The sequence below is a fragment of the Solanum stenotomum genome, unplaced genomic scaffold, assembly GCF_019186545.1.
Source record: "Solanum stenotomum isolate F172 unplaced genomic scaffold, ASM1918654v1 scaffold6733, whole genome shotgun sequence".
NCBI classification, from domain to species: domain Eukaryota; kingdom Viridiplantae; phylum Streptophyta; class Magnoliopsida; order Solanales; family Solanaceae; genus Solanum; species Solanum stenotomum.
The window spans coordinates 706,007-733,649 of record NW_026036338.1 but is presented as its reverse complement, the minus strand read 5'-3'; the positions used below and the strand labels follow the sequence as shown (position 1 = coordinate 733,649).

General features: G+C 34.7%; 2 protein-coding genes and 1 long non-coding RNA gene across 6 annotated transcripts; 2 read left to right on the top strand and 1 right to left on the bottom strand.

Annotated features, from left to right (window-relative positions):
- Positions 1-10,559: 10,559 nt before the first annotated feature.
- On the bottom strand, positions 10,560-18,088 carry LOC125852956 (F-box protein At3g07870-like). Of its 3 annotated transcripts, XM_049532649.1 has the most exons (4): positions 17,934-18,088; positions 16,987-17,576; positions 14,401-14,517; positions 10,691-11,174 (listed from the first exon to the last, which is right to left on the bottom strand). In XM_049532649.1, exons 1-4 carry the CDS (start codon positions 17,985-17,987, stop codon positions 10,691-10,693), a joined length of 1,245 nt encoding a protein of 414 aa, XP_049388606.1. In that variant the 5' UTR covers positions 17,988-18,088. The 3 variants fall into 3 exon arrangements, with proteins under 3 accessions (XP_049388607.1, XP_049388606.1, XP_049388605.1); XM_049532650.1 differs by lacking the exon at positions 14,401-14,517 and having other exon boundaries at positions 10,560-11,069; XM_049532648.1 differs by lacking the exons at positions 10,691-11,174; positions 14,401-14,517 and having other exon boundaries at positions 15,780-17,576.
- On the top strand, positions 11,069-14,699 carry LOC125852958 (uncharacterized). Its single transcript, XR_007445092.1, has 2 exons — positions 11,069-11,178; positions 14,405-14,699. It is a non-coding gene; the product is annotated as an uncharacterized LOC125852958 (long non-coding RNA).
- Positions 18,089-18,242: 154 nt separating the features above from the next.
- LOC125852902 (aspartic proteinase 36) lies at positions 18,243-27,606 on the top strand. 2 transcript variants are annotated; one of them, XR_007445084.1, is made up of 10 exons: positions 18,243-18,614; positions 20,710-20,839; positions 20,970-21,217; positions 21,870-22,094; positions 23,076-23,238; positions 23,349-23,422; positions 23,957-24,044; positions 25,397-25,472; positions 26,420-26,543; positions 27,181-27,266. XR_007445084.1 is itself a non-coding variant. In XM_049532577.1 (10 exons), exons 1-10 carry the CDS (start codon positions 18,400-18,402, stop codon positions 27,330-27,332), a joined length of 1,443 nt encoding a protein of 480 aa, XP_049388534.1. In that variant the 5' UTR covers positions 18,243-18,399; the 3' UTR covers positions 27,333-27,606. The 2 variants fall into 2 exon arrangements, 1 of the variants encoding a protein (XP_049388534.1); XM_049532577.1 differs by having other exon boundaries at positions 26,472-26,543; positions 27,181-27,606.
- Positions 27,607-27,643: the final 37 nt, after the last annotated feature.

Genomic DNA, 27,643 nt, shown 5'->3' with positions numbered 1-27,643 from the left:
TACAATACAATACCTTGATTTTTGTTTTCGAAACCTTATTGGTAGATAGTAAATTTTAAGTAATTTAATTTAAAGTTTTAAAATATTAAATAAAATTCTATTATCATTTTTTAATTTATGTTATCAATAATTTTATAAATTTAACAAGGGTTTTTATAATAAAAATGTTGACTCCTCCTAAATACCAATTACTTTTTAAGGAGTATTTGACTTTAGCAATACACACCTTAATACAAACATTAATTATTTATAGGTTGGAAAAGAATATCAAACAATATACTAATAATACACAAGACTAATGCATGTATTATTTTTCACTCTACCAAACGACCCCTTAAAATATTAAAATTGGTACAAACCATTCTTTACCTTTTGGCCTCAAAATACCCTGCAAGTAACTATGTGAAATTAAAGTATTATGAAAATTCTTCATTAGACATGCATATGAAAAAGTTATTACTTGACATAAGAGTATCCTTTTCCAACGTCTTCACTAAGGCATTGTTGGAGTCATTATGCAGAGAAGACCCAGTTGTACTCCAATCCTTGTTTCTTACAACTACTCTAAAATTAATTTCTTCAAATATGTTGAAGATGGAAAGATGTGGAAATATCCCTAACAAGGATTAAAGTCTTATGATCAGAACTATATTTTGAACAATTATCACGTCCAAATTCACAAGAACACTACTTCATCGAATGGTCAAGCCACTTCTTTTTCAATCTCACTTGTATATCGCCCAAATAATCAGAAAATGCACTCACATCGTAACACCATAACCATCTTGTATAGCAGGAGAATCTTTTAATTACCTGGTAACTATTGCTAGTGGGTCCTAGAAATTTCGTGTAATTAGTCGAGTTGCGCAAAAATTAACTCGAACATTTGCATATTAGGTATGAAGCTAGGAATTCAACTAGGAGATTAAAAAAAATTCATTTTTACTCTCTGGGAGTAATTTTGTGTTGTGTGCAGGGGCGGCTCAACGTAATTGGGGGCCTAAAGCGAAATTTCAATTCATGGTCTAAAATATAAATACACTTCATATACGTATTTATTCATAATTTTTTTTTATACTATTTAGATGAAAATTATTAGTACTTAATATTGTTTTTTCAATTACTAGTTTTAGGTAAGATTTTATCAACTCAACATTGAAAAATATTCTTTAAGTGAGGCAATTATTATATGTATTGTTAACATAATGTTATAAGTAATAAATCGATAAATATTAAATAAAGGTAAGAGTTAGAACCATAAAATTTGACTCAAGAAGTTGATGACTTGGTATACCTCATTTTAATATGCTTATAGTAATGCTTGAAACTAAAATTTAAAAAGAAATAAAAAAGAATTTGTAATTCACTTTGTTCAACACTTTTCACTACTAATTCTTATTTTTAACAAAGTACAAAAGATGTTAAAGTGGATAAAATAATTTATTTTAAAAAAATATTTATTTTTTATCATAAATAATTAATTTTTCTATAAAAAATTTAACACATAATTCATTCTTGACAAAAATTTGGGGCCCCCGAAATTTGGGGGCCTAAGGCAAAGGCCTTCTTTTCCAAAGCATAGAGCCGCCCCTGGTTGTGTGTACTTGTACATTAGGCATGTGTATGTGTAGTAGTGGAACCAGAAATTCAATGAGGGATTAAGGAAGAATTTATGCTAAGGGTCTTCATTTCATCCTTATAGTTTTGGGTTTGATCGGCAACTTCATTATATTTTTTGGGGGAAAATGCATAAGTACCCCCCAGCCTATACCTGAAATCCCAGAGACACACCTAACCTTTACTAAGGTCCTATTACCCCCCCGAACTTATTTTATATGTAATATTCTACCCCTTTTTGGCCTATGTGGCATTGTCTTGTGGGCCCATCGCATGTTGACATTTTTTTCGAGGATAGTGCCACGTAGGCCAAAAAGGGGTAGAATATTATAGATAAATTAAGTTCAAGGGGGTAATAGGACCTTTGTAAAGGTTAGGTGTGTCTCTGGGATTTCGGGCATAGGCTGAGGGGGTACTTATGCATTTTCCCTATTTTTTGGTTTTATTTTGAGAGAAGTCACACTTACACTTGTACACACATATTAATTTTAATTTATCTGAAATTCTTAAATATTTTTCAAGTTTTTAAATTTTCAATATTACAATTTTAATAATATATTCTTGCATCTAACAAATACGTTTATTAATTTTAATTTATTTGAAATTTGTTACTATACAAATATTATGTATATATTTCTTATTTTATCTAACATATAATACACTTTTGAAGGGCGAAAAAACTAATTGGCAAACATTTTACATTAAAGATTTGTGCTTATATATTTTTGTAACTTTAAACTCAAAGCGAAAATCAATACAATGCGTTTTATCTTCTTCTTTTTAATAGAAATAAATAATTCTTTGATGTTGTGATTTGTGTTTCGTATAAAGCTAGACACATTTGTTCAATTATTATTTCACTTATACACAATAATTCATATATTCTTTATTATATAAAATTAATGCACCAGGGAAAAAACTCGACTGATTGTATTTGATAGTAACAAATGTTGAGATCGTTCATGATACAGTCACTAGGTTAAACAAATAACATTCAACTCATTTATAAAAAATAATACATATTCTTAAATACGCTTGATATAATTTCTGACTCCATCTCTTTATTTTATATGAGTATCTTGTTCTCAGTAATGAATCTGCATTTTGCATTAGACAAACATCGACAATCTCAATCCATAACATATGCAGAAACATTCCATCGATCCATGATTAGACGATTTAAGAATTAATGTTTTACGGGTTCGAGCTTCTAAGATTTTGCAATATTGAAATCTATTATGTTTTATAAGTTATAAATTCATATTTATTATATGTAGAAAATGAAGTAAATTTTTACAAATAATTTATGTTTGCATCGGCAATATTGAATTCATATGAACATGTTACCATACTCTACATCCACCTCTAAATTTATCCAAGAAGCTCATTTGCTCATCATACTACTTGTAAAAATGTTTCACACTCCAAGAAACTTGTTTACCATGAAAAAAAAAGATGCTCCCTTCGTTCGGCGTAGAGGAAGACTTATAGAACTTGTAATCTAAAATGAATGATTAAAATTTGTGTGGCTAACATTAATTCCAACTTAATTTTTTTGGAATAAACTAAATAATATTTGATATTCATGACTAAATACTCACTATAAAAAACTTAACTTTGAAGGAAATGGTCAATGCATTACTTATGAGTTCTGGTTTACCACAAAACTTGTGTGGAGGAACTATCCTTACTTCAAAAGGGAACAACAAAAGGTTTTGCCTTTTCATAAAGAAAGCAATAAAAAGTTTTATTTTTCCAGGACACAATCTATTCCATATGAGAAATGGAAATGAAGGAAATCCAACTTGAAATATTTCAAAGTGAGGGGGTGTCTAGCCAAAGTCCAAGTTCCTATTTCTAAAAGGATTAAAATAGGACCTAAGACAGTGGACTGTAATATTAGACTTGAATAGTCTAGTGAAAGGTCTAAACGACCTTGGAAAGAATAAAAGGATAATGTACTTAATAAAGATATTCCGAGGTATAGTAAATGTCAAAGGACATCTACTTTCTTCCAATATGATTTTGTAACATTTCTTGTGTCTTCTGTAGACTCATCCTTTTGGACAGATGGTGTTAATAGTGAGATTGGTTCAATCTTGGGCAATCCTATTGGAAGTTGGTTGATCTTCCCTTAGGAAATAAACTTTTGGGTTCAAAGTGAATCCCCAAAAGGAAAATGAAAGTCGATGGAATTGTTGACAGATATAAAGCAAGACAAAAAAAACAAGGTCTTGATCTTTTCGGCACATACTCGCCAGTAACTAGAATTACATTCATTTGGATGTTAATTTTGTTAGTTGTGGTATATGACCTCCAAATTCATCAAATGAATGTGAAAACAACTCTCTTAAATGTTGAATTGGAGGAAGAAATTTACATGGAATAGCCCGAGGGTTTTGTCGTTCCTGGTAAAGAAAAAAAAATGTGCGAACTTGTTAAGTCACTTTATGGACTAAAACAAGCGCCCAAGCAATGACATAAGATATTTGACCAAACTATGTTGGTAAATGGATTTAAGAATGATGGAAGTGAAAAATGTGTTTACATTAAAATCACTAGGTCATTGTTTGTTTGTATAATTGGTGATATGTTGACACTAAATGCTACTAAACGTATGCTAGAAAGCAAGTTTGGAATGAAAAATTTTGGAGTTGCTGATGCGATCTTAGGTATAAGAATCCTTAGAACTCCATAATGTTTAGCATATTCGCGGTCTCATTGCATTGAAACGATACTTGACTAGTTCAAATATTTGAATTTCAATATTGTCAAGTCTCAAATAAATGTGAGCTTTGCATTTCAAAAGAGTGAAGGCAAAAGTGACTCACAATTGGATTGTGCTAAAGTATTGAGCAAGTATGATGTATATCACGAAGTGTGCGCGATCAGATATAGCATTTGCTATTAATAAACTGAGTCAGTTCACGAGTGATCCCAATCGAACTCATTATATGATAATGAAAAGAGTTTTGGAGTATTTAAGAAATGCTTAAAACTATATCTTGCATTATAACAATATCCAACAGTATTGAAAGGATATAGTAATGCGAATTGGATCACCGGACAAATGAAGTAAAATCCACGAGTGGATATGTATTTACTCTTGGTGGAGGAGCAGTCTCTTAGAAATTTTCCAAAAAGACATGTATTGCTAGCTCTATAATGATCTCTGAGCTAGGTGCTCTAGATAAGGTCGGTGAACAAGTTGAAAGACTCCGGAATTTCTTGATAGATATTCTTTTTGGCCCAAACCTTTGGCATCAGTATGCATACACTTTGATAGTCAAGATGCAATAGGTAAGGCATGGAGCATGATGTATAACGGAATGTCTTGTCATATAAAACATAGACATGATACCGTTAGAAAACTACTCGCTAGTGGAATTATCACAATTGACTATGTAAAGCCAAAGGATAATGTGTCGGATCCACTTACAAAAAGGCCTAACTAGAGAGAAAGTTGAAAGATCATCTAAGGGAATGGATTTACGGCTTAGGACAAGTCATCATGGCGGTAACTCTATCTAGCAGACTGGAGATCCCAAGAGCTAGATTCAAGGAGAAAAACAAAGTTGTGACTGACGGTTCAGCATTGTCAACCAACTCAATCCATTCTCATGATGAAGACAATGCTCAGGAACAAGGATACATCATTAAAGCTTGTTATAGAGTTAATAAGGCTTAATGTTTTTAATGATTTGCTAAGTTTGGCAGATTTGACCAAATAGTGTATCTACGCGATAACACGGTTAGAAATCACCTATGTAAGTGTGAAGTGTAAGCCGCTTCAAAGAGGATGATTGTCAAAAGCCCATCTCTCTATACACTCATGAAACCAGGAGGTGTTCATGGCTGAAACGAACACAACCGTAAGAACCATAAACGGTAAAGGGTTAATTGTGTGACATATGGTTGTCTAGGTATACACCAAAGCTCAACGGTTCAAAGATATCGCATCTACCGATTGACCGAGTATATCCGACATATGTTCACTACGGAAAGTCCAAGGGGAAACCTACTTATCCAGATGCAATTAATTCTTGCTTGTAAAGTACACATACTTGTCCGTTTATTTGTCTTAGAGTCATTCCCCATTCATGCGGGGGATTGTTGGGTTTTAAAAGGTGTGAATGGAAAATGAAGAGTTGCGACTTTTATGAAGAGTTGTGATTTTGATGAAAAGTTGCGACTTTTATGAAGAGTTGTTACTTTTATGAAAAGTTGCGACTTTTATGAAAAGTTGTGACTTTTATGAAAGGTGGTGACCTTTCTGAAAGATTGTGTCTTTTCCAAAGGTTTGTGACCTTTCCAGTAAGGCACAATAAGAACCTTTTCACACTACCCTTTGTTTTCTATAAATTGAGGAATTTCCTCTCATTTTAAAAATAGAATTTTTCTGGACTTCTTCTACTACTAAATCTAGTATTCTAAGTGTACTTTACTGTCGTTGAGTGGCTCGCTGACACCAGCGTTTTGGGTATCAATACACTGGTGATTGAGATCATTCTATCCTGGGAGGACATATTCCAAATCAAACCTCGGATACTAGAGGGGAATAATTTCCTTAAGGGGACACTGTGCATTCAGTGGGCTTGATCTTCTTTCTGTTTTTCCAGATTCTGGTATGTGTTACATATTTTAGATTTGTGAATTAATTTATGTTCTTCTGTTCTTCACTGGTTCATTAAACTTTGGTAACTTCGTGTTTCTGCAAAGTTTGTTGAAATCAGTAAGATTCTTTAAACATAGATTGACAACAATTCTTCTTTAAGAAAAAATATTTCGTATATTTTTTCTAATTTGTTTCTAATTCTAATTTCTCTACTAATTTTAATTTTCTAGTTGTGAAAATGTTCTTAAACTTTATTGTGTCTTACCAAGTTCTTCAAAGTTTTGTTCTAAGTATCTTAGGAATACAAGACGAACAACAAACACTACTGTTATTCTAAAAAAAGAAGATGGATTCATGAGGTTTTTTGTGTGCATCATGGCCCTCATCCCTTTGGAGTTCTATGGTTGAGTTCTCTATATTGATTACAAGTTATTTCAAGTAAGTGCTATTAACAATAGTTGGAGTTAGTTACTGGTAAATAATCGAGTCATTTTTTTTTTGGATATTAGGAAATGTGACGTGGTATTTTTGTGTAATCTTAATTACTCATGGAAGGAGATGAATTTTATGGGTGTAATTTTGGTTAGAAATTCATTATTTCACCTCTTTTTAATTTTCATATGTGGAAATTCGTGAAATGAGTTTATCTTAATTCAGGGAATGAGAAAAATAGGCAACACCCTAATTGTGGCGTTCTTGCTGGTAGTGGGGTTGACCAGCAAAATTTTGGTTAGAAATCTTGAGCCTTTTGCACAAATGTAGTTTAATTATTATGTTCTGATTTGTTTTATTTTAATGTAATCATTTTTTTTTAACTTTTAGGTCCAAATAGTGAGAGCACAATTGTTGGTCTTGTTGTTAATGAGGTTATCCCTGGCAAGGAAGAGCATGCAGAGAATGTTGCTATCAATCATGATGACATATTGAATGCCGATGTGGATGTCAATCATGATGATGAACTATTGCACGCTGGAGGTAAAACAAAATGGTCCTATTTTATTTTAATGTAATCATTTTTTATTTTTTATTTTTTATCTTTTATGTACAAATGGTGAGAGTATAATTGTTGGTCTTGATGTTAACGAGGTTATCCCTGACATGGTAGAGCATGCAGATCAAGAATGTTGATATCAATCATGATCTATTGAATGCCGATGTGGAGGGTTTTCTAAATTCGAATATTGGGTTTATAGAGTTCGCTGAACTCTATGAGGAGCAAAATACTATCATATATGTCAATGGTGATGATGAACTATTGCATGCTGGAGGTAAAACAAAATGGTCATGTATCTAGTTGTATTAATTTATTTTTGAACAAGTGGAGGGTTTCTTATGTGATATGTTTTTTGGTTGCAGGTGCAATGGAACAAATTGAGAGTTTTCTAAATTCAAATACTGGGTTTATTCTGGCTTTTTCGGCAGAGATCACTGAACACTATGACCCTGCCCAGGATGAAGAAGATGACCTAGCCCAGGATCCAATTGGAGGTAATTAGGCATTTATATATCTAGCTATACAAACTAATTTTTGAAACATGTTGTATGGTTATTAGGGGCTTACAACTTTGATATGTTTTTTTGTTTTAGGTGCATTGCCACAATTGGATGGTTTGCAGAATTTGAACACAAAACTTGATCCATTTTTTTGGTTGATTACGTTGGCCTCTATAAGGAAGAATATCCCCTCATAGAAAGTCAATGAATATCCCCTCATAGAAAGTCAATGTTTTCCTCCAGGATATTCCCCTGAAACTAAACTGTTCCACCGCTTCTGGTAAAGGGCCTTGAACAACACTTTGTCGTTCTATAAGCGGACTTTCCACTACATAGGGGTTACCATGAGCAACATTAGAAAGATATATATCCTCCAAAAAGTTAGGCTCAAAACCATTATCCAAATTTTGGACATCTTGTTGTTCTATTTGATTGACACCAGAAATAAGAAAATATGTTTATTCAACCAATTTTCCAACCTGGCTTTACATGTTTTCAAGAAAGATCTACATTTATTCTGAAAATCTCTTTATTTATAGCCGAAGAGAGGTGGAAGAATTGCAAGACCATTGGTTACAATACAATACCTTGATTTTTGTTTTCGAAATCTTATTGGTAGATAGTAAATTTTAAGTAATTTAATTTAAAGTTTTAAAATATTAAATAAAATTCTATTATCATTTATAATAAAAATGTTGACCCCTTCTAAATACCAATTACTTTTTAAGGAGTATTTGACTGTAGCAATACACACCTTAATACAAGCATTAATTATTTATAGGTTGGAAAAGAATACCAAACAAGATACTAGTAATACACAAGACTAATGCATCTATTATTTTTCACTCTACCAAACGACCCCTTAAAGTATTGAAATTGGTACAAAAACACCATTCTTTACCTTTTGGCCTCAAAATACCCTGCAAGTAACAATGTGAAATAAAAGTATTATGAAAATTCTTCATTAGACATGCATATCAAAAAGCTATTACTTGAAATAAGAGTATCCTTTTCCAACCTCTTCACTAAGGCATTGTTGGAGTCATTATGCAGAGAAGACCCAGTTGTACTCCAAACCTTGTTTCTTACAACTATTCTAAAATTAATTTCTTCAAATATGTTTGAAGATTGAAAGATGTGAAAATATTCCTCACAAGGATTAAAGTCTATGATCAGAACTATATTTTGAACAATTATACGTCCAAATTCACAAGAGCACTACTTCATCGAATGGTCAGGCCACTTCTTTTTCAATCTTTGACAAATCTTTTCAATCTCACTTGTATATCGCCCAAATAATCAGAAAATGCACTCACATCGTAACACCATAACCATCTTGTATAGCAGGAGAATCTTTTAATTACCTGGTAACTATTGCTAGTGGGTCCTAGAAATTTCGTGTAATTAGTCGAGTTGCGCAAAAATTGACTCGAACATTTGTATATTAGGTATGAAGCTAGGAATTCAACTAGGAGATTAAAAAAATTCATTTTTACTCTCTGGAAGTAATTTTGTGTTGTGTGTACTTGTACATTAGGCATGTGTATGTGTAGTAGTGGAACCAGAAATTCAATGAGGGATTAAAGAAGAATTTATGCTAAGGGTCTTCATTTCATCCTTATAGTTTTGGGTTTGATCGGCAACTTCATTATATTTTTTGGTTTTATTTTGAGAGAAGTCACACTTACACATGTACACATATTAATTTTAATTTATCTGAAATTCTTAAATATTTTTCAAGTTTTTAAATTTTCAATATTACAATTTTAATAATATATTCTTGCATCTAACAAATACGTTTATTAATTTTAATTTACTTGAAATTTGTTACTATACAAATATTATGTATATATTTCTTATTTTATCTAACATATAATACACTTTTGAAGGGCGAAAAGACTAATTGGCAAACATTTTACATTAAAGATTTGTGCTTATATATTTTTGTAACTTTAAACTCAAAGCGAAAATCAATACAATGCGTTTTATCTTCTTCTTTTTAATAGAAATAAATAATTCTTTGATGTTGTGATTTGTGTTTCGTATAAAGCTAGACACATTTGTTCAATTACTATTTCACTTTATACACAATAATTCATATATTCTTTATTATATAAAATTAATGCAACGGGGAAAATACTCAACTGATTGTATTTGATAGTAACAAAATGTTGAAATCGTTCATGATACAGTCGCTAGGTTAAACAAATAACATTCAACTCATTTATAAAAATAAATATATATTCTTAAATACGCTTGATATAATTTCTGACTCCATCTCTTCAATATTATTTTATATGAGTATCTTGTTCTCAGTAATGAATCTGCATTTTGCATTAGACAATCATCGACAATCTCAATCCATAACATATGCAGAAACATTCCATCGATCCATGATTAGACGATTTAAGAATTAATGTTTTACGGGTTCGAGCTTCTAAGATTTTGCAATATTGAAATCTATTATGTTTTATAAGTTACAAATTCATATTTATTATCTGTTGAAAATGAAGTAAAGTTTTAAATATAATTTATGTTCCCATCGGAAATACTGAATTCATATAACATGTTACCATATTCTACATCCACCTCTAAATTTATCCAAGAAGCTCATTTGCTCATCATACTACTTGTAAAAATGTTTCACACTCCAAGAAACTCGTTTACCATGAAAAAAAAGATACTCCCTTCTTTCGGCACAGAGGACGACTTATAGAACTTGTAATCTAAAATGAATGATTAAAATTTGTGTGGCTAACATTAATTCCAACTTAATTTTTTTGGAATAAACTAAATAATATTTGATATTCATGACTAAATACTCACTATAATTTCAAATCTATAATACCTCATAATTCACATAATTGTCTCAAATAAGTAATAGACAAGAAAAATAGAGAGACAAGAGATGAGAGTTGTCTTCTTTATTTCAAAATATTCCATTTCGGAAACAAGCAATAGGACCTATATGGTTCCTAAAGAAAACAAGCTTTTGGAGTAAGTTCCATAACGATTGTACGAAGGTGAAAGTGCTTCCACTTCTCTGAAGGTTTTCTTTTTTAGGTCATAGAAGACCACTTTATCCAAATGTTGGAATATTATTTCTTCATTGCATGTCTTGCAGCCAGACGTAATATTGTTAAACCCAAAGTCAATCAAACGGATGCTATACTCCTTTACCCAACTGCAACTTATTTTATCCTTGAGTATCCACAGGTCTAGAATTGAACTCTTGAGGAGGCGGCCACCGTCTGGCAAGCAAAGCATCCCTTTCAAATCCATCAGAGACAAGCCCACATAATCTTCAAAAGGTGATGGAGGAGATATAGCTAGGAACTTTTCACTTTCAAAATCAAATGAAAGAACTGGATTAGTACGGGGCCAAGGAAGAGAATAAGTGCACCAATACATACATTCATTTACTAACAGTCCTTGAGATCTCGGAAGATGTTGTGAACAGAGTTTGATATGTATGGGCCTATGGACTGGAATTTGTGGAGACTAATTTAGTTGGAATTATTGGGCCGAGTAAAATGTTGGAGTGTCTTATTTGGGATCCCGGCCCAATTAGTATTTGGTTAAAAGGGCAAATGAGTTGGAAAGAAGGGTTACACAAATTGTTAAAGAAAAGAGTGTTTCCCCTCATCTCCCTTCTTAGTCTAAGCTTCTCATCCCCTTCTATCTCTCTATCAATTCCCTAGTTCTTATGTTTAGTATCTCTACGATTCTGTTTGGGTTTTTGCTGTTTGCGTTGTTGCATTTACTTTGTGGGTTTGTAATTGAACTCTAGTCTTGTTAATATAGTTGAGAAGTTTGTTACTGTTACAATTGGATTTGAGTTCATTACATTGGTGCTTTCATCCAGAGAACTCCATCATCAGCCATGTTTCTACCTAGATTCAGTGGCAATGACAACGGCAACCCGAAGAACTGGATTTTTCGAGCAGAATTGTACTTCACATACCTTGGTTTCGACGAGAAGGACTGGCTTCCTCTTCCTTCCTTCTACTTTGATGGTGAAGCTCTTTCCTGGTTCGATTGGTGGTTTTGCAACAAGCTACTCGTCGATTGGAACCATTTCAAGAATGCATTTACTCAGCGATTTCAACAACAAACCAACATAAATGTGTTGGGGCGTCTAGCTAATTCCTCACAGGTTCATTATGACTACGTTAGTTCTGTCCCTATAGTTTCACAATCAGTTGTGGTGTCTCCCTTTCCTGCTTCCAGTCATTTTTCAAAGTCCTCTGCCATTGCATCAACTTACAACACTGGCAGCTCACAGGCAGACCAGGTGTTCGGTAAATTGCCTATGAAGTATCAATATATAGAGTCTGTGGCACTGATTGCTACAAACAATATGGATACTAAACCTATTGAAGACACAGCGACACCACAGATTGGGAATATCAATTCAGTGGAAGAGAATTTGGTAAATGAACCTCCTTCCATCACCGAAGATCACATGTTCGACAAAATTCCTCACACAACAGTGAGTTCCAACATTCATGATATGAAAGCTATTGTCCATGATTTTGAACACTCGGTATCTATAATAGCCAAGGTGTATAACAATAGCTTGTGCAAAGAAACCAAAGTACCTCATGTCGTGTTACAAGATATAGAAATATCTAATAATGACGAGGAGGAAAATTCACATGAAAATGTGGCGTTGTTTGAAAAGTTCCCCCCACTGAATACATCTGATTTTTCGATTGTTTTTGCGTGTCAAGGAACTATGATGTCGAATGCAAATTCGCTACTTGCTGAAATCGATTATTCATATGTTGTTGCCTTATGGCTTCACACAATTTCTTGTTGGCATGATTCTCCTGAAGAATATCGTGGGGGTAACCAAAACAAATCGACGCTTTGCCTTGACTTTCACTTACGCAAAGACAATTGGGTTGATACTGGACAGGAGTGCACTCTTTCAGAATTCTTGTTGTCTAATATATGTGCATACAAGACCTTCGACATTCTGGATTTTTCTCTTGGAGGTGTCACGTGGTTGGCTCCGATAATGAGGCCACAAACAGGTGGATGTGATCAACTTAATTTAAGTCAATTACCATTTGATCCTGGTGCTAAATGTGATACTGTATCCATTTGTTTGACTGCAACGGATCTGGGTGTATGGAATTCAAGAATACGTTTCACTTTCATGGCTCAGACGGGTTACACAGTTAACGTGGAGGCACTACAATTGCAGGGCTGTTCTGTTAAAATTTGCTTAATTGCTTATTCAAACTTCATGACTAGAGTGTGGGATCCCGGACAATCTTGGTGTGTGAATTCCTTCATTTTGCAATCTGATTTGGCACTAGTAGTTGCTCTTTCTCCAAATTTTACTCACTGTTTTATTGTTAAAAGAGGTATTTCCTTCTACCTGACGACTTGGAGAAGAAATATTCATGTTTTCCTATTAGCATGACATGCTGACAATAGGTCCGATACGTGGACATGCCTACTTTAGAGACGTGTTAGTTCAAGGTTAATATTTTCACAAGTCTTGGCACTCTCTTGCTTTGGAAGGATAACTATGGCCTTGCCTCTGTTGCCAAATATCTCTGTAGTTTTTGGCCAGCTAGCATTATGCTAATCTTGCCTTACTTCCATCGTTGCAATTCTGAAAGACCGGACATTAAGATCATATTCATTCATTTTCAAATGTTTATGACCAGCTTCAGATCTGGTTCACTCGGTGGCATTGATGATTACTTCTGAGCTGTTGGAGCGACCAAACCTCTTGTCTCTAGATTGGCTTTCCTTGTTTCAGCTCAGCTACTTTTCTCGGTGGGTTTAGGAGAGAGAAACTGCGCTACATATTCCATTCAAGTTGTTGTCATGTTAACCACTGGAATGAGCATTTTTGATATTGGAGCAGGCAATGGCATGCCAACAAGAAATTCAACAGATGCGAAAATACTTATCCCTTTTGTTGCTGTTGGGACTGCTGGAACTTTCTCTTTATTTATTCCTTAGTACACTACTCTTCTCATGGTGAGTTTGCACAATACATTTATGGGACGGCATGTTTTGAGGAGTTGGATCAAACAACTAACAATGATTTCAATTCAACACTATGGATTGGAAAACAAAACAGAGCATATGCGGTTACCTCTTAGTTATGGAATTGTTATCACACTACTCTTTAAGGGAATTGATGGGAAGAAGTATGTTTCACCTTATGAAAGTGATATTTTGTTATTGTTGACATTGTTCTACTTGAACCTTGAGGACAAGGTTCTCATTGAGGGCGGGAGTATTGTTGTGAACAGAGTTTGATATGTATGGGCCTATGGACTGGAATTTGTGGAGACTAATTTAGTTGGAATTATTGGGCCGAGTAAAATGTTGGAGTGTCTTATTTGGGATCCCGGCCCAATTAGTATTTGGTTAAAAGGGCAAATGAGTTGGAAAGAAGGGTTACACAAATTGTTAAGGAAAAGAGTGTTTCCCCTCATCTCCCTTCTTAGTCTAAGCTTCTCATCCCCTTCTATCTCTCTATCAATTCCCTAGTTCTTATGTTTAGTATCTCTACGATTCTGTTTGGGTTTTTGCTGTTTGCGTTGTTGCATTTACTTTGTGGGTTTGTAATTGAACTCTAGTCTTGTTAATATAGTTGAGAAGTTTGTTACTGTTACAATTGGATTTGAGTTCATTACAGAAGACAAGGAGACCGGTCTGCAATTTCTTTCCATCGATTAAAAGAAACGCCACCAAACTTGTTTATGGTAAGAACCTCACATTTTAGATGTGAAACCCGAAGGATGCCAAGATTACAATACCTTTTAGTCATTGAAGGAACAATATAGAAAAAAATGCACCACTTTGTATTCCTTCCTTGAGTGAAGATATCCAAACCCAAAATGTCTATATCCAGGGGTATCAGGGACAGTAACAGTGTATAACTCCTCCTTGCTTCCATCCATGTCAACTGAAACAAACCGTAACCAAGACTTTTTTGACCGGTGAAGACATTTGTCTTCCAAAAAAACAAGTTTGGGGGCATTTTGTGTTGATTGTGTGAGGTGAGAATGAAGAAAGGAAGGACTAATTATAAAGTTTTTCCACAACTTGGATGTACACCTTAACATGGATAATGACTTGAGGGGACATCTCAGAAAAACAGAGGTTATAACATCATCAGATAGCTTATTGAAGTAGTCAATATTTGGATAATTCCCTTCCTCCTCCTCCTCTGTACTACTACTACTTCTTTTTCTCTGTTGCACTGATATTTTCATCTTCTGCAATATAATCATTCATCAATCAACACAAAGGAAATAGGGAAACAGTTCAAATTAACACACATAAATCAAACAGTTGTATAGCTTTCAGCAAATTAATCCACTCAACTCTAACAAAAAATCAAAAATTGTGCTGAAATTTACAATTCTGACCACGGAATCCATCCTCCAGCTAATTAACCCACTTCACTCTAACTAAAAATTCAAAATCGAGCAAATCTAATCTTAAATTTGCAATTCTATAGGATGTTGCATCAAATTCATTAGATGAAATTATGGTAAAAAGGTACCTTTTTGGGTTGTTGTTCCCACTTGTGTATATTTTTGCGTCGAGTAGCTTTCATATTTGCTGAGAATGCCGCCTCAACGATTTAGCGCAGTTCTGGCAGAAGCAGCGGCGAAGGCGAAAGACGGTGGTTGAAGGTGGTGGAGGAGAAAAGAGGTTTGGGTTGAGATTACGGAGAGCGAAAAAATTGAATTTTGTTTTCTTTGCGGTTTTTGGGTCTTAAATCTAATATAATCCAAAGAAAACCAACTATTGTTATATACTCCATTTTTATTTTTATTTTTTAAGCCACGAACCGACCCAATTCATATTGAGGAAACCCCTCAAATCAACAAGTTTATCCGAATCGAGTTTAAAAGCCCTTTCTTAAATGGGCTCCCAAAATTGTTAAATTATGGGTTAAGCCAGACTAGCCCAACAAACCTAGTCCATATTGATGACTTTAGTGGCGGGCTAGCTTTCACGTCATGGTATACCTGTCAACTCCACCAACAAAAGGTACCAAGTAACTATGTGAAATAAAAGTAATATGAAAATTCTTCATCAGATATGCATATTAAAAAGTTGTTACTTAGACATAAGAGCATCCTTTTCCAACCCTTTTCACTAAGACATTGTTGGAGTCCATTATGCAGAAACGACTCAGATGTACTCCAAATCTTGTTGCTTACACTCTATAATTAATTTCTTCAAAGATGGAAAACACGGATTAAAGTCTCTATGATCAGACTATATTTTGAACAATCCAAATTCACAATAATACTTGAAATATGAATCTACAAACTTCATCGAATAAGGTTTGCTCCTTGGTTTCAGCTCTGGTTCTGCAGATGGCTGCTATCAATAAATGAGAGGACAAGCTTAGGGAGAATACTAGCAATAATCATGGTGCAATTCAAGTATTTGATTCATGAGCTCTATACTACCTGTTATGCTCAGCACTGTACTAAAAAAAAAAATATAACAGAAAATAAGAAACTAAATTACGAAAAGAAAACGCCAGCTGAAGCTAACAAACTTGAAAGTGGAGGTCCTTGATTGAGTATCAAGATTTGGCAGGTAAAGTGGAGGTTTTGATTGGATGGTGGCAGTGTCTTCCGTGGAGAACTTTAGGAAGGACCTATAGGGTTCCTAAAGAAAACAAGCTTTTCGAGTAAACTCCATATTGAAGGAACCGATGTGAAAGTGCTTCCACTTCTCTGAAGGATTTTCTTTTTAGGTCATAGAAGACCACTTTACCCAAATGTTGGAATATTATTTCTTCATTGCATGTCATGAAGACATACGTAATCTTCTTAAACCCAAAGTCGATCAAACGGATGCTATACTCCTTTACCCAAGTGCAATTTATTTTATCCTTGAGTATCCACAGGTCTAAAATTGAACTCCTGCGGAAGCGGGCAGAGTCTGGCAAGCAAACCATCCCTTTCAAATCCATCACAAACAAGCCCAAATCACCTTCAAAAGGTGATGGAGGAGATATAGTAAGGAATTTTTCATTTTCAAAATCAAATGAAAGAATTTGATTAACACGGGCACGAGGAACACAATAAGTCCACCAATACATACATTCATTCACTAACTGTCCTTCAGATCTCGGATGACAAGGAGGCCGGTCTGCAATTTCTTTCCATCTATTAAAAGAAATGCCACCGACCTTATTTATGGCAAGAACCTCACATTTTAGATGTGAAACCCGAAGCTTGCCACGATGACACCACCTTTCAGTCATTGAAGGAAAACTATAGAAAAAATGCACCACTTTGTATTCCTTCCTTGAGTGAAGATATCCAAACCCAAAATGGCAGTAACCAGGGGTAGCAGAAAGTGAATATTCCGGCAATTCACACAATTGTTGCAGGGCAGGATTGCACAAATAAAGACGACAATCTGTTGAAAGGCAAACCAACCCAAAGCGTACTTGCATTGTGGCACATGCAAGTTGGTAATCACGGGAAGTGACAGTGTATAACTCCTCCCTGTTTCCATCCATGTCAATTGAAACAAACCGTAACCTGGACGATTCTGACCGGTAAAGACATATTCTTTCCAAAAAAAGAAGTTTAGGGCCATTTTGTGTTGATTGTGTGAGGTGAGAATGAAGGAAGGAAGGAGCAGTAACAAAGTTATTCCACAACTTGGATGTACACCTTAACATGGATAATGACTTGAGGGTGCATCTCAGAAAAAGAGAGGTTATAACATCATCAGATAGCTTATTGAAGTAGTCAATATTTGCATAATTCCCTTCCTCCTCCTCACTACTTCTTTTTCTTCGTACTACTGATATTTTCATCTTCGTGTTAGGCTTCTGCAATATCATCAATAAAATATTACACCCTCGCTAAACCAACTATAATTCTTTTGGTTCAAATTATAAAGAAATTAACACACAAAAGGATTCAAGATATGTTTGACCCTAGCTCCAACCCTAGAAATAACCCTATCAAACAGTTTTATAGCTTTCAGCAAATTAATCCACCCAACTCTAACAAAAAATCAAAAATTGTGCTGAAATTTACAATTCTGACCACAGAATCCATCCTCCAGCTAATTAATCCACTTCACTCTAACTAAAAATTCAAAATTGAGCAAATCTAATCTGAAATTTGCAATTCTACAGGATATTGTATCAAATTTATTAGATGAAATTATGGTAAAAAGGTACTTTTTTGGGTTGTTGTTCCCCCTTGTCAATATTTTTGCGTCGAGTAGCTCTCATATTTGCTGTGAATGCCGCCTCAACGATTTAGCGCAGTTCTGGCAGAAGCAATGGCGACGGCGGCGGTTTAAGGTGGTGGTGATGGTGGAGGAGGAGAAAAGAGGTTTGGGTTGAGATTACGGGTTTGCGTTTTGGGGCTTAAATAAATGTTAAGAAAACCAACTATTGGTATACTAGGGGGGTATATTGGGAAATATCATACAACAATGTCTCTTCTGATTTTAGTACCAAAATTCCATTTTCGAAAACAACCAATAGAAGACTACGACCTCCACCATCAGTGGTCAACAGTCAACACCCAATTCTTCCTTCTTCTTTTTTTGGTTCTGTTGATATTCTTCTCAATTCCTAAATTTCAATCCCACTTTCCACTTAGTGGTTTCAATAATAGAGCTTTTTGGGAGTACCTATAATGGTGAAATTCGAATTGGGTTACGTTTTATTGTTCATTTTGATTATTGGGACTGCAAATGGCGGAATTGAAGGAGTAATCAAAGTAAATTACAAATTTTCCGGGTCTGAACGGACTCTTGCTGCCCTAAGAGCCCATGATGAAAAGCGCCATCTCAGACTTCTCGCCGGCGTCGACCTACCTATCGGCGGCACCGGCCGGCCTGATTCCGTCGGGTATGCACTTTTTATGCATATACTTTTTTATTTTACTTGCTGGGAGTAGTTTTTGTACTGTGTGTGTACTATAGGCTTGTATGCTTGTACATTAGGTATGCACCAAAGGTTCTGGTTAATGGAGTTGGTTGAGAACTATTTTTGGTTCTAATACCAGCACAGACAGAGAATACTAGGTGATTTTCCCCATCTTTGTAGCCTTGGTAGGTAGATTACCTTGTCCCTATTGCTAGTGGTGCCAGGTATCCCGTGTAATTAGTCGAGTTGTGCGAAAGCTGGCACGGACACTTATATATTAGGTATGAAGCCAGGAATTCAACTGGGGGATTAAAAAAAACTTCTTTTTTACTTGTTGGGATGAATTTTTGTACTGTGTGTGTATGTTAGGCTTGTATACTTGTACATCAGGTATGTGTATGTATAGTGGTGGAGCGAAGAATTAAACAAGAGGATTAAAAATAACGTATCTTTTTACTTGTTGGGAGTAATTTTTGTACTGTTAGGATTGTATACTTGTACATTAGATATGTGTATGTGCAGTGGCAGAGCCAAGAATTCAAAAGGGGATTAAGAAGAACTTATGCTAAGGATACACTAACTGATATATGCAAGAAAAAAAATCATTTTTTCCTTTTCACATAGTATAATTTTTTTCGATGAATTGTCTAGCGGGAACAACATCTCTACTTCTGATGTAGGGATAAGGTATGCGTACACTCTACCCTCCCTAGAACCCACTTTGTGGAACTATACTGGGTAGTTGTTGTTGTATAATTTTTGATGAATTGAAACGCCTCGCACCCCTCTGTCTCCGCCCGTGTAATGGGCATGTTACACATGTTAGATACTAGTTAACAAAGGAAGACTTCATGTTATATAAGGTGTATCTGTAATATTGATAGTTGAGGCAGAAGTGTTATACATCTACTTTATTCTGTTAGTTTGATGCACTGTACTTTGGGCTTTACTGCATGTACTGTTATTGCTTATATTGTTACTTTCTCCTATTTGTGGATGGTAACCTGAATGTGGTGTTACATGTCTACTTATCCATTTTAGTTATAGACTTCTATTTTTTTATGTTATACATTTGATTGTTTTGGTTTGTTAAATAGGAACGAGTTTGCAAGTTGTTGCTAGTTGACATTTAATTTGATAAATAGGTTACTTATTAACATGGGTTTTTCTAAAGTCTAGTTGAGTTTAGTGGCAAAGTTGTAAAAGAAAAGAATAATAGTTTGGATTGCGAAGATAGTATCCAAATTGCTAATGAACTATTGTACTGTTCTGGGAGTGGTGAACACAATTTGTAATTCTATTGGTGAATAGCATCAAGTTGGCACTTGTATGATGGTGGTTTCTTGTACCTTGCTACATTGTGGGAATGTAACTGGTTGAGCATATAGTGGTAAAGCTACACGCTGGAGTTCATGGACCATGGTAGCTAATCATCTTATTGAAGAGCAATTGCTTGAGTATATATGTTTCCCCAGTAATGATATGATAGGGATATATGTATGCTTATTTTGGTTGTGACTGGAAATATTTTCTTAAATATGTTAGTAGAAACTTGATTAGTGCTTTGGATTTTGAATTTCTTGTTTTGAGCCGAGGGTCTATCGAAAGCAACTTCTCTTCCTTTTAAGGTAGGGGTATGGTATGTGTACACACTTGTTCTTAGACCCTACTTGTGGGATTACACTGGGTAGGTTGTTGTTGTTGTTGATTTTGAATTTCTAGTTGACTTGACAAAATTTCCTTGAAGTTACCGGATGATTAAATTCCCTAGCTTGTAAATGTTTGACAAAAGTCTATTCATGTAGTGAATATTAGTTTTAAGAAGATGGTTGATGTTGAATAATCTTGTGCAGGCATAGAAGTCCATGGTTGAAAATAGTATTTCAGTGCTAAGGCTTACAACCTTGGTTCTTGAATTATTGAAGAATGATCCATGGACTTTTTGTGCAAGTTTCAGTTTGACACAAACTATATAACTTATATAGTAAATTGCTCTGGAAAACCTTTACCTTTTTACCATGTTGGGTCATTTTAAGCGTGCTATTGTAGTTGTAATCTGAATTTTAATAAATTATAGGCTTTACTATGCTAAGATTGGAATCGGAACACCATCAAATGATTATTATGTGCAAGTGGATACTGGAAGCGACATAATGTGGGTTAACTGCGTTGGATGTGATCAATGCCCCAGAAGAGGATATCATGGTGTACGTTTCTTAAGTTTTCTGATTGTATATCCTTATTCAGCTTTCTGTATTTACTTGCTCCCAGAAAAAAGAGAAGTTAGATATGTTATGTGCTCTTCCTCCCTTTTAATGTAAACATATTTTTTGGCAGCTGGAGCTAGCATTCTACAATCGAAAGGATTCTCTCTCTGGTAAATTAATTTCTTGTGGACACCAGTTCTGCAAGGATGTAAATGGAGGCTCGGTATCAGGCTGCTATGGTAATAACTCATGTTATTTTAATGAAAATTACGGAGATGGAAGCTATAGTATGGGCTACTTTGTGGAGGATGTTGTTCAATATGATCTGGTGTCTGGTGATCTCCAAACTAACTCAACAAATGGAACTGTAATTTTTGGGTAAGATGTATGTTGGATGTATTCTGAGAACTGAAAGTACTTCAGTTGCTTGTTGAAATCATATAATCCTCAACTGAAACTTGCTGTCTAGACCCTTATTAGTTAAAGGAGAAGTCCTACAGGAAGAAACTTTGAACAATCCTAGGTGTCGGTCTTATTCTGTTTTCAGTTTTTATTTGATGCCCTTATTGTCTTCTATATTCTTGAATTGGTCATAATTTAACTTGGATTTTGCCTTATTTTCCTCTACTGCAGAGCAGAACTTTTTTTAGACTATACTTTTTCAGCCTTTCAGGATTTAGAGATATTTTTGGTGGGCCTGGAGTGGATAAGGAGAGATTTGAAACCATCTTTTTTGTTAGTACGAATTGAAAAGTGAATCTTTAGATGTTCTTTTCTTTTAGTAATTTGACTCAAACACTTCCGGAAAGATCGTCCAAATGCAAACTGCTGTTATAATATTAAACAGAAGGACTTGTACAGCACTTTTTCTCAAACTACACTTGACAAAAGTACATTTCAAACTAAGCAGATCGGAAGCTTGGTTGAACTACCTCTATGTTGGGTTGATATCTAGTGGCATATTTTCATTTATATTTGTTTTTTTTCTCTTAGGTTTAGTTTATTGACATTCTTCCTCTTGTTTGGGCAGGTGTGGGGGTACACAGTCTTTAGATCTAAGGTCTTCAGATGACGCTCTTGATGGGGTTTTGGGATTTGGGAAATCAAATTCATCCATGCTTTCCCAGCTGGCTTCATCAGGAAAAGTGAAGAAAATGTTTGCTCATTGCTTGGATGGTGTAAATGGTGGTGGTATATTTGCCATTGGGAACGTTGTCAAACCAAAAGTAACCATGACACCATTAGTACCGAACCAGTATGTGAATTGTCCTGCTAGGTTCTATAATATTTTAGTTATTTCAATGCAGATCTTGTTGTCTTTTAATATTTCAATCAGCATATGTGTTAAATTGGACCAAAGTCTAGCAGTATTATTTTACCAGGAGGCCAATTCTTTTTAGGTTGTTTGTTTGAAGTCTTCCAACTTAAATTTTGAAATTATATCTCACTGATTCGCCTCATGTCGGACTCCAACATTCTTCTTCAGGGCCTTGATGAAACCCCTTATTTCTGTTCATTCCAAAAAAAAAAACAAAAAAACAGAAGAAACAGAGGATCCTTTACTCTACTATATTCTGCATTGTAGTTTATCTTCAAAGATTCCAGCTAATTTGATTTTGGCTTTGAGTAACATCTAGGGACCTTGTGAAAATTTGTTTCATGGAACTTACTTATTTTCAGACTCCCTTCTACTGGAAGATATAATTAGTTAAGTCATTTACTTCTTGTCTGTCCTTTGAATTCTGAGAACTTGGTTCGCAGTTAGATTCAGAGTCAAGGAGGTAGATACAGTAAGATCCTTTTTGCAGAAGTAAAAAACTTTCACTAAAAGAATTTCTTATAGCCATGGTGGAATGGTTAGGTAATATCCTCCATGCGTCATTACATATTCTTCTAATGGTGTGAACCATGTTCATTTGATCCGTCTGAGGAACACCCTTGTAACTTGAACTAGCGCATGGATCTTTAAATCTCCTATATGTGCAAATATCAATAAATGAGTTTACTTGATGTTGCTTAAACTGTTAGTCTGTCTTCTTTTTTGTTTATCTCCCTGTATATCTATCAAAACCCTTATCTATAAGAAGATCTCTATTACAACTGGTCTTCCTAGTAAACATTCTTCTCTTTTCAAATTTTTGTGAGTAATTCAGCATCACCTTATCTGCACTTTAGTTCGGCAAAAAATTAAAATGAATTTAATGCTTTGTACTGACATTATCATGAAATAATTTAGGCAACACTACAATGTCAATATGACGGCTGTTGAAGTTGGTTTTCAATTTCTAAACCTTTCTGCTGAAGTATTTACAAATGGAGTGAACAAGGGAGTTATTATTGACAGTGGAACAACCTTGGCTTATCTTCCTGAGGTGATTTATGGGCCACTAGTGAAAAAGGTAGTCAGCTATCCTCTCTTAATCCTTTTGGAGGTCCCTCCGTTTTTAAAATGAATCATAAATGTTTGTTTCTAACATATTGACATTTATATATTTTAAATTATTATTAGATACTGTCCTGGCAACCTGATCTGAGATTGCGCACAGTTAATGATGAGTATACATGCTTTGGATACTCTGGAAGGTATGGTTCATACTGAGTGGATTTGGTTGTTTGCTTTGTCTGCAGATTATCTGTGTAATTGTTCAATAGGTAGATACTTTATGATTTACATTGGCTTATCCAGAAACAGTGGCATTTGGAAATTACATTATACTTGTACTTCTAAAGATAGGTCTTAATTTTTTCATCCGATTAAAAGTATATTGACTACCAATTCTATCTCAAGAGAAAGCTGTTTACGTTAATGCCACATTGATTATCTATTTAGTGGAAATACGATGATAATGGAAGCATTGTTCGATTCAACTTCTACCTGTCATTCTTTCGGCCTGGTCTATATGTAGTCCAATCATTAGCTTGAAATTTTTCCGCACTTCTGGGTTCTGAAGAAGCTATGTTTCCATATGTATAATTGTATATTATCTATCGAACATGCACCGACTTGATACAAGCTGCCACGTTTTCTAAGGTTTCTCTTGCAGTTATATGTGTGTACAGTTTCTTGAGCCCTTCAAATTCACTAACTTAAATGCAACTTCGGTGTCCAACTTGCAGTGTTGATGATGGATTCCCTCAAGTCAATTTTCATTTTGAAAATTCTCTTTCTTTAAGAGTTCGTCCACACGAGTATCTATTCCCTTTCGTAAGTATTTTTTTTTACTTTACAAATCATCTATTTTCTCATTAAAAGTTTCAAATTCTCCTTTTTCTTGGTACTTAATGTAGTGGCTTTTGGAGTCTTATCTTTCTGTAATGGACTTGGCGAGTTATAATACACGATCAGTCTAGGACCATAACAGATTGTTGGAAGTATATACTGTCAATTGCTCAATGTTGCATAATTCCAAAGCAGTAGATGTGTATTTATTACTGAGCTGCAGTAGGCGGCGACTTCTCTTTTATCATCTGAACATATTTCAGTTACATGATGTCTTAGCAATATAGGCAGATTCCATGTTTCAATCTATTTCCCTATCTACAACAAATACGCCTCAGTCCATTCTGTTTTCCTAACTAATAGCTGTAAATGAAAGCAAACAATTCCTCTGAAGCATAGGTTCATATCAACTTGTCTAAGCATAGCCATCTGCTGACCTACGACAACTACAGCAGCAACTAAACCTCAAGCGTAAGCTAGTTGGGCTCAGCAAGCCATCTGTTTTGACATCCTCTAAGAAAATTCTCCATCTTTCAATCATCTTTGCTACAAGATCTTCACCCATCAAGAAGGAAAATTCAATTATCAACATCAAAGAGAGATAAGCAGATTATAGATATATGTTTGTCTCTTAACTAATTACAGATATATCCACTTCAAAATTTGCAAAAGTTTTATTCAAGTGGAGCTTCTTGGTACTTAGAGATGTTGCCAAAAGGCGCAAAGCCCTTTGCAGTATTCCTTCTTTGGTGTCAGCTATTGAACTTTCAGTACACCTAAGAATCTTGTTGGGATATCTGATCTATTGCAATAATTGATAAAAGATGCCTTTTTCTTTGCTTATGATAGATTGTAAAATTTGGAATTGTAGCATTACATGCTCCATATTGTTATGTTGGATAAACACCAACTTAGCAGGAGACGTTCATGTCTTTGATGAATTGATTTAGTTTAGATAATGTGTTTCTAGTATAATGAGATGGATAATTTTTGTATTGAAATTGATTGCCACTCAATTTTTTCTTTAAATTTAGCATATACAGTTTAAACTTTTCACTAGCCACATCATCTGAAAATGGAGGCTATCTCCTCCGGAATCGAAGCTGATATTGCTGTTTCATGGATTCTATTTTTGCTGCTATTCCTTATATCCCTTTCAATAAAAATTTTGGGTGGTGGAAGTGGTAATAGAATCAAAGTGGATCATCCCTTTTTTCTATACAACTGCCTCTCTTCCCACCTGTCATTTCATTTTGTTGTTGGTCGCACTTATTTATCACTTCAATATATTTTGTTTAGACACAACAGGAGACTTGATTCCTAGTTATTCTTTTTAGGAAGATTTATTTTGCATTGGCTGGCAGAATAGTGGTAGTCTATCTCGTGACAAATGGAACCTCACGGTTTTTGGAGGTGTGTTTTTCCTACTTATTGCTTATTTTGTTTTGATTGCAAATTATCCATCTATCTTTAAACTGGAGGAAGTTTGGTTTAATTTTCCATTCAGTTTGGCAGCAGTGTATAATAACTCAGTACTTCTACGAATATCCTCGCTGACAGTTTAATTAATTCAGTTGTGCTGTATCTCTCGTCCATTTATGTACTTCTGACATCTCCTATTAGGTTTTACTGATGATAATTGCATGGTTAATGGCTTACTTAAGCCGTGCCATTTTCACCTAGTGATGTTCTTTTGACCTTTGCAACTCAATGCATTTCAAATTCTTGGGAAATTGTTACTGTTTAAACATTCTTTGTTGCGTTGATATTTAATGACCATCATTATCAACGTCATCATTTTCTTATCAAATGAGATACTTAACATAGCAATAGCACTTGTTTGCTTCATGGTTTACCAAAAAAATTGGTGGAGGGAATGCCAACATATGAGACCTAAGTTGCTGTCTATTGTAAAAACCCTATTGATATCTTAAACTAGGTTCTATTTATACTTCCTCCGTCCTAATTTGTTTGGCGGTATTTAATTGGACTTGGCATTCAATATAGAAAGAAGATCTACATAAGCTAAATATGCATAAAAATAATAATACCTTTATACCAAACCATTTCTGCGTGTCCAGTTGGGCCTACAACAAGTAATCTTTTGAGATAGACTAAAAATAAATGAGTGTCAGGCAAATTGGAGGGAGGAAGTAAGTATTTTGACATTGTTGGTAGCCGTTCTTTCCATTCCATTATAGTGTGTTTAGACTCGGGTTCTCTTCCAAGATCTTTTTACAGTATTGTATTTTGTCAATTGCTATGATTATCTGATTGAAGATGCATGTGACTTCTTTCAATCATGCTCTTAGGTGTCCTTAGACCTTTCTTTACTTAAAGATGATAATTGTTATTTGCAGTAAATGATGTCTTCTTTACTTATGAAGCCTTGAAGTAAACTGGTGTTTGCAGATTTGGTTCTCTCAAATAAGCTAGTCTTGTATGATCTTGAAAAGCAGGCCATTGGTTGGACCGAATATAACTGTAAGTTGTACTACTTTGACACCTAAAATATGTTTTGATATATTGCAATTAGATGTCGTGCTTCTCTGTTGTGTTGATTTCTGCTAATCCTGAAGAATTTTTCTCCGACCAGGGTAGTTTGTTCATTGATTAATCTGGAGGTCAAATGATTAATAAATTTAGTTGTATTCTCAAAAAGAAAAGATTAATAATTCTAGTCTTACGGTTTTGAGCTCATACTTTTTTCGGGAAATTAGCTACTCTAGTGTTCATTTTGAAAGTCGTACCAGAAAAGAAGAAGAATCATGCCTTCTGAGTTCTGACAATGGGATATTGGTAATAATATACTTCCCCGCAGTTCTATAGGTTGTGCCTGGTTAGTGTTGGGATTCTCATTACATTTTCATGCTGCTTCGCAGTTCTGATATTGTAAATTTTAAATGGGAACTACTCTTGCAGTTGATCTGAGTTTCACATTAAGTGTCTGTCACTGTAGAAATCATCTCTAGTAGTATCAGTTACTCCTTTACATTTGGCAAACTGAATGATGCTGCGGGTCTGCTTGAAAATTGGAGTTTAAAGAGATCTATCACATTGTTGCCTCCAACATTCAGTCCCCATACCAACTCATCGAAATCTAATTTGTGGTTTACTACAGGCTCATCGAGCATCGGCTTGAAGGATGAAATTACTGGTTCAGTACATTTAGTAGGAGCTCATTCTCTGTCAGGTGCTTCTAGTGTGACTGCTCAAATGGCTCTGTTATTAGTAGCTCTGCTGCACTACTCTCTATTTAATGGGCAAAGCTGACATGAATATTAGCTTCCGGTACTTGAGACTCGGGTTAGGAAGCTTTTATACTGAAAGGGATTCTTCAAGTATTGACACAGCACAGCAATTCACTGGATATCAAGTAGGAGTGTGCATATTTTACATACATGATTGGCTGATGATAGGAAAACTAAGATACTGAACTTGGGAAGGTGCCTTTTTTGTTTGCTTTATAGAACAATTACTAGACCACTCCATTTTTATATGAAGTTGGGTTGTAAAACGCATGATGTAAATAGATCTCTGTACATATATTTTGATTCTTACAATATCCGGGCAGCTATGTTGCT